The sequence below is a fragment of the Arachis ipaensis genome, chromosome B8, assembly GCF_059453495.1.
Source record: "Arachis ipaensis isolate K30076 ecotype BB chromosome B8, ASM5945349v1, whole genome shotgun sequence".
Lineage (NCBI taxonomy): Eukaryota > Viridiplantae > Streptophyta > Magnoliopsida > Fabales > Fabaceae > Arachis > Arachis ipaensis.
Window position 1 is genome coordinate 30921570 of NC_142443.1, and position 7623 is coordinate 30929192.

General features: G+C 34.9%; 1 protein-coding gene across 3 annotated transcripts; it reads left to right on the forward strand.

Annotated features, from left to right (window-relative positions):
• The first annotated feature begins 5023 nt into the window (after positions 1 to 5023).
• LOC107614015 (GEM-like protein 2) lies at positions 5024 to 7083 on the forward strand. Of its 3 annotated transcripts, none has more exons than XM_088496806.1 (5): positions 5024 to 5260; positions 5355 to 5465; positions 5818 to 6101; positions 6323 to 6459; positions 6630 to 7083. In XM_088496806.1, the coding sequence occupies exons 1-5, from the start codon at positions 5143 to 5145 to the stop codon at positions 6652 to 6654; spliced, it is 675 nt and encodes a 224-aa protein (XP_088352932.1). In that variant the 5' UTR covers positions 5024 to 5142; the 3' UTR covers positions 6655 to 7083. The 3 variants fall into 3 exon arrangements, with proteins under 3 accessions (XP_088352932.1, XP_016171710.1, XP_016171711.1); XM_016316224.3 differs by having other exon boundaries at positions 5025 to 5260; positions 6367 to 6459; XM_016316225.3 differs by lacking the exon at positions 6323 to 6459 and having other exon boundaries at positions 5028 to 5260.
• Positions 7084 to 7623: the final 540 nt, after the last annotated feature.

Sequence of the window (7623 nt, forward strand, 5' to 3'; positions counted from 1 at the left end):
AGACCAGGTGTTTGTATCACAGGGTATTGAGCTACCGCCGCTCCCGGACTCTCCCGCCTCCGATGAGCAGGATCTGGAGGAGGAACATATTGAGGAGCCGATTCAGCAGGAGGCACCACCAGACACACAGGCCACCACAGAGGTTCAGCAGCCTCCTGAGGACTCACAGCCAGTACCATAGCCACAGTCACAGCCACAGCCTGAGCCCAAGCCACAGCCCTGCACGACTGATGACTCCCATCCCGTGCTTCAGCAGTAGCATCGAGGACAATGCTTCATCCTAAAGTGTGGGGAGGTCACCGTTCGTGATCGGTGGATAGCATTTATGTGGTGAATTTTTAGACATTTATCCTCTAGTTTCTGCTACTTTATTTTATTTCGCACTTTATCTTTGCACTTTATCTTTGAGATCATTTTGGGATTACTGTACATATTTGCTATTGTGGATACCCTTATTTTGGTTGTTCCAAACTTTCATTATATATATACACATTGTATTTTGGCTTTTGATTGTGATTAGAAAAAAAATATTTTGGATTGTTAAAACCTAGTTGACCATTTTTGTATAAGAGATGTGTTTTGATTAAAAAAGGGGTAAACTAGGGAAAATTTTTTAAAAAATTTTCTAAATCACAACCTTGCATTAGAATAAGCTTAGTCAATATAATGAAAATTTTCAAGAAATCCATTTCTAGGGCACCATCCCAATTGGTTGAAAATTTTTTTAGGACTTGCCTGAATTATACACTTTGTGGATCATGTTTTGAGCAAAGAACACAAGCATGTGAGTTTTAAGCCTAATTGTGTGGTTACATCATATGACCACCTATTTTCATTATTGTGTGCATTATTCTCTTCCTATGAGTGTAATCTTTGATTTGTTTGATTCTTTATGTCCATTACTTTGTGTATATATGCATTTATATGATTGAGGCCATTGTTCAAATAGCTCACTTACCCAAATAGCCAACCTTTTATCTTCCATTGCTAGCCAATTTTGAGCCTATGCTTAACCCATTTGTTCTTAATTGTAGCACATTACAAGCCTAAGTGAAAAATAATAAATGTCCCTTATTTGGGTCTTTGATTAGCTTAGGCTAGTGAGAGTGTTCATCATTAGATTTTGGGAAAGTTGGGTACATTGGGTAGAGATAAAAGCATGCTTTGTAGTTGTGTGAAAATCTTGAGAATTGGGTACACATTCATATATTAATCATGTGTAAACCATATGCATTGATGCTCTTGTACGTATTTAAAAAAAAAGAAAAAAAGAAAAAAGAGTTGCAATAAAAAGGGAACAAAATGTCCCAAAGTTTAAAGTTCAATAAATTCAATGCATATGTGTGGTGATCAAAAGAGAATACATGAGTATGTGTAGAAAAGTGAAGAATGGATAGCTAGGTTGTTTGGAATTGTATAGGTTGTCATAGGTTATGTGGGAAGTTTAAGTTAATTAAAGATCCAAATCTCAAACTCACTTGACCATATGCACCCTACCTTAACCCTAGCCCCATTACAACCTATGGGAAAGTCCTCATGGTATTTGTATGCATGCATAAAGTAATTGTTGATTGTTAGATGAAAAACAAATCTTGGAAAGCATGATTGGGGGAGAATTGAGTGAATCAACCCCATACACCTGAGTGCCTAGAGCGGATACACATCCGGCGAGGGTTCAATCGCTCAATTACATGTTTCCACCCGTGATCACTTTTCTTGCAAGTTTGTAAAATCTTTCAATGATTCAATCCAATTGTGGTTTGCTTTGATTGCTATTGCCTTAGCTCTTGTGCTTGCATTTGTATTCTTGGAAATTAATTTATTTTGACTGAGCCATTGCATTTACGTAAATAGGTTGCATATAGATAAATTGCATTTAGTTAGTTTGCATTGAATAAATGTTGATACCCTTTGCTTCTTTCTTAATTTTAGCATGAGGACATGCTTAGTTTAAGTGTGGGGAGATTCGATAAACCCTGGTTTCGTGGTTTATCTTGTGCTTATTTTAGGGGAGTTTATCACCTTTTTCCACATTTATTCAATGAAATAGCATGGTTTTTGTAATTCTTCTTTGAATTGTGCTTAAGTGTAAAAGCATGATTTTTAGGCCCTTAAATTAATGATTTTAATTCACTTTAATTTCATTCGATGCCTTGATGTGTTTGTTGAGTGACTTCAGGTTCATAAGGCAAGTATTGGATGGAAGAAATGAGGAGAAAAGCATACAAAGTGGAGAATGCATGAAGAAACAAAGATTGGGAATGCATCAATGGGCGCGCACGCGTACAAGGCACGCACGCACAGAAGTGATTTTTCATAGAGACGCGCACGCGTACATGCCACGTACGCGCGGATGAAGAAACAGCCAATCGACGCGCACGCGCACATGGCGCGTACGCGCCGATACTCGCACGTGGCCCACTTAAAGGCAACACGCTGGGGCGATTTCTGAGCTGCCCAGGCCCAAATCTAACTTGTTTCTAAGTGTATTTCATGCAGAATTGAAGTCCAATCAAGGGGGAGCAATTAGTTAGTCAACATGAGCCTTTAGTTAGTTTTCTAGAGAGAGAAGCTCACTCTTCTCTCTAGAATTAGGTTAGGATTAGGTTAATTTGTCTTGGATCTTGAATTAATTACTTGATTTCATCTTGTTTCTTCTACTATTTCTCATTTCTACATCTTGATTTTCTTAGTTATAGTGTTAATTTCCCTCTTTGCTTCCTTTTGTGATGATGAACTCATGTTGGATTTGGTTTACATTTAATGCAATTTGATGTTGATATTTCTTTCATTGATGAATTAAGTTGTTGATTTACTTTCCTTGCAATTATTAGTTGTTAGATTTGTCATTCTTGCACTTTTACCATGCTTTCCTTTATTACCCACCGAGTGCTTGACAAAATGCTTGGTTGGGTTTTAGAGTAGACTTTGAGCATTCTTGGCTTGGAAGGAGTAATTAGGCAATCTTAAGTCATGAAAACCCAACCTATGTTGGTGATCTAGAATTATTAGTTAATATCATTTCCATTGACTCTAACCTCTTACTAATCCAATTGGTGAGTTGATTAGGACGTTTGGATTGAGATTAGCTAATCTTGTTAGACTTTCTCTCATGGAAGATAACCTATATCTTCTTCCATCATTGGGGATGACGTAATAAGATAAATTCTTGTTAAGCATTGCTATGATTAATGACTAGGATAGAAAGCCTATGATCTCAACCCTTGCCATGAATGTCTTTCTTTACTTATTGCTTTTCTTTATTTTGCTTCCTCTAATCACTTGCTTGATTTATCTTTTCTTGTTCCTTTTATCAACCAAACCCCCTTTACCCTTCATAGCCAATAATTGACCATTTCATTGCAATCCTCGTGAGACGACCCGGAGTCTAAATACTTCGGTTAATTCTTATTTGGGGTTTGTACATGTGACACAACCATATCTTAATTTGATGCGGGAATTGTTTGTTAGTTTGGGGCTATGCTCATAATGAAGTAATTTCTTTCTTTAGGAAGAAAATCTAGACCGATACGACAAATCCCGACCACCAGCCTCCTCTGGAATTGGATTCAGCATCCCTTCATCCCTCTTGTCCAGGGATTCTGCTGTCCCTTTTACCTTATTTTTGGTGCCATTCATGCTCAGACCAGCGAAGCTTTCTATTAACCATGTAGGAGATGGTTTCTTCCTTGGTTGTGCAGTTTTTGAGTTAGATTTTTTATTCGATGTAGTGTCATTGTCGCCCTCTGTGTCCACTCTTTTTTCTACCTGATCAGCTTTAACCCACTCTCCTATGCGATCCTGTTTGGTCTAATTTGTTGTTGAGTCTATGATCAACTTATTACAGTGCTTGGCATCATGTCCCAGTTTCGCACAATAGGTGCAGAATTTGCCCAGCCGCTCATATCTAACTCCAATCTCTATTATTCTCTGTTTCGGTCTAACTAGTCTTAAGCTATCTCTTATCTTTCGTTCTCCATCAATTCGGATTCTTGCTTTCACAATTTTAGATTCTTTTTCCTGACATTAAAGAACCCCACATTAATAACCTCTCCAATCTTCTCTCTCAATTTTCTCCCTACATCCAGCGTTTTAAATTCCTCTGAAAGACCCAAGAATTGAGACTATGCTGGGAAGAAACAGAGTGGAGTATATAATCTTTAAAGAACCAGGGTCCTCCTCTTTCCACTCTTATTGCATCTTGTTCCTCCTCGAAAAAGAATTGGAATATGTTGTTCCCTTCTCTACCGTACGAAGTCTCTTTGGTCTCCCCCAAATCACTTTGAGAACATTGTCCATTGTTCCCTAGGAGAAAGGTTTGTCTGCGAATAGTCTTTCAAAAAGGCTTTTAGCGCACGTCTCAGTCCTTTTTGTAATTTCTTCATTCCCCAATTGTACCAGATCTTCTTATTTCTCCTCATTATCTGAGTCATATTGTTTTTGTCCTCCTCCCACTGACTCCATTGTGGAGAATTTGTGTTTCAATTCCAGTCAACGATCAGAATTATGAGATTTCGAGTATGAGTTGGAAGTAAACGAAAAAAAGAACCCTATAAAAAATACTTGTCAAAGTCCTACCAAAACACTTGTCAAAAATTTTAAAGGTTCACTTTCTAAATTTATTATTATATTGATGTTTAATCTAACTACAAAAAATAAGTGTATAAAATTTGGAGTAATTAATATTAATTTGTATCTTTTTAATAATTTATTTTTCAAATGATAATTTTTAAAACACATCTTAACTAATAAAAAAATTAAATAAAAAATGAATTTGTTGTTATATCTAGGTAAAATTAATTATTGAGATTGTTCTTCTTTATACATTAATAGATTATACTCATTTAATATTTGTGATTATATATATATATATATATGTTTCTATTTTATTAAACAGAGATCTTTCTATTATAAATAAAAATATAGAGTATAGAAAACCATCAAACATCAACTTTAAATAAAAAATATTATTTCAAGAAAATACCTTAACACCTACTATATGCTTTTAGCATCATATTCCTACTTTCGGCTTTTATTATGCACCATTTATCTTGAACTTATTCATCCCTATCACTTCACTTTGATTGCTAACTCATTTAATCTTAAATCTGCTCTTTTGTTGCTCACTCTTCCACAAGAACAATGAATAATCACACAGAGATTCCGATCACAACTAACAGCAACAACATCAACAACCCCAACAACCCTTATGTTCATATCTCCCCTGCTCCTCCTTCCTCTGCATCAAACAACAACAACCGTGAGTGATTTCCAATAACACTAGTACTCTTCTGATCACAAAGATTCTTCTTCTTTCACTAATTTTGCTCTTTTGTTTTGGTTTCTCTTTTCAGGTCCTAATCAAACATTGGATTCAATATGTGATGGATTTAACCGCTGCAGCAGGACGGTTGAAAAAGCTGCTAGACATGCAGAAAACATGGTTGATAATTTCTGGAACCATAGTGAGTTAGTTTTTCTTTCTCACTTTCCCCTCTTATATATCAATTTCAGATTATTAACAATATTCACTACAATTTAGGAATATATAACCAAAACTCATCTCTCAAATTTCTTGCCAAAGTATCTTTTTCAATAGATACTATGAATTGTGAATTTGCAAATCTAAAGGTGTGTGTGTGTGTGTGAATTGGATACCTATTAAATTGGGAATTGCAAATCTTATGTAAGAATTTACAAGTTAACTCGCGAGTTCGACGACCTTGTTACCAACTAATGATACTTATTACTGCTAGTCTTCAACATTCTTACATAACTAGTTTCAAACTGAATCTATCTTTTCAATTGTATGCACAGTAAGAATAAGTTCAAGTCCAGCAGATGCAGCAATGGCAAGAATTGTTCAAGGAACAAGGGCACTCACAAATGGAGGATCTGACAAACTGTTTCAACAAACATTTGGGTTTGTACCAGGAGAGAGGCTATTGAAGCCATTTGCATGCTACATATCAACAACATCTGGACCTGTGATTGGAACACTTTATGTGTCCAATAAAAGAGTTGCATTTTGCAGTGACTATCCAATTTGTCACCATCCCATGTCCTTTCAGCACCATAGATCCTCCTGTATTTACTATAAGGTACTTACTTGTCCTTACCTTATTGCTTTGCTAATGATTTCAAGAGGTTTATTCTACCTTAGTGACTGGACTTTTTGTACAACTTGTTACCATATAAAATTATTCATTGTTCATAATATCATCTCTGATAGCTCCACACTTATCTTATTTTCTCTATTCAATACTAAAAATTCAACATGTGCATACAAATTTCGTTGATGTATACTGAGATATGACCCAAGGTCACGGGATCAAGACGTGAATCAGCCACTGATGTAATTATCAGGTTAGGATGTCTAGATTACACTCTATGGGTGCGGCCTTTTCCCAGACACTCTATGACACAGATATGTATCCTACAAATAGACATACAACACAGGTGTCTAGAATTCTAAACCCTCTTATAATTTTTGGATGTATTTGCATACAAAAGAATCCATCCTAAAAATGACATCATACTTGTGGATTTTCTAAACTAGCAGCATTCTGATTTTAGGGTAACTTTCTGGCGTCATATACTAATCCTTTGTTTTTTGGGGTATGGTGTAGGTTGTATTGGAGCTGCCTCAGGTAAGCACAGTGAGCCCTTCCACAAACAGATTCAACCCTTCAGAAAAATACATCCAAATTGTGTCAGTTGATGGTTATGAGTTCTACTTCATGGGGTTTATATCATATGACATGGCTCTCAAGACTCTCAATGAGGCACTGCATCAATTTCACAACTATTCCGGTGGAAATGGAAGGCTTCAGCTACAGTGACAAATGAAAATGTATGCTTAGATCAATCCCATAAAATGTGTCCAGAAAAATAAGGTGCTTCCTTCAATGTATCTATTCACCAAGATTCTAAAGAAACATTCTTGTTACACAATGTTTTTCTGGTCTATGTTAGAACTTCGTTGCATTGCACTTTTCAGTGGAAGCCAATTAGAATGAATCTTTATTAAGGCTACTATATTCAAATTTTATAGACACAATGAAACCAACATTTGTAATTATAGTCTTAGTAGAGATAGAATTTAGGATCAGTTTAGATTTACTTTTGAAAAAAGTACCTTTTTTTTAATCTTTTTTATAAAAAAAATCTTTCATATCATAATAATTTTTTTAAAAAAAGTTTTTAAAAACGTCATTTGCTCATATTTGTTTAATAAATATTTTTTTTAAAAGATGTATCTAAATATATTTAAAATTTAATAAAAATATTTTATTACTACAACAAGGATTCTACCCAAATAGTGAAATCTATTATCCTATTATATATCTCTAATTTTACAACTAAAATATGTCACATGTCCCTCTCTCATTGTAATTAAAATTAAATCTTTTCCTCTAAAGTTAAAGAATTCATCTCTCCTCCTTACTAATTTTACAACCAAAATGTACTACATAATTGAAATCAAATATTTTCCTCTAAAATTAAAGAATTCTCCCCTCCTCCCTTTTCCTTTCTCTATTTCTCTCATTTTTTCAATCACTTTATCGATTTTATATATCATTATCAATATCAATGATTAATTACTAATTTGACAATTAAAAT

Excerpts from the sequence above, each read along its gene's own strand:
- LOC107614015 (XM_016316224.3), top strand. The coding sequence starts at position 5,143 with ATGAATAATCACACAGAGATTCCGATCACAACTAACAGCAACAACATC. Across the intron at positions 5,466-5,817 it reads TGATAATTTCTGGAACCATA|TAAGAATAAGTTCAAGTCCA; the intron begins GTGAGTTAGTTT and ends TTGTATGCACAG. Across the intron at positions 6,460-6,629 it reads CAAATAGACATACAACACAG|GTTGTATTGGAGCTGCCTCA; the intron begins GTGTCTAGAATT and ends GGTATGGTGTAG.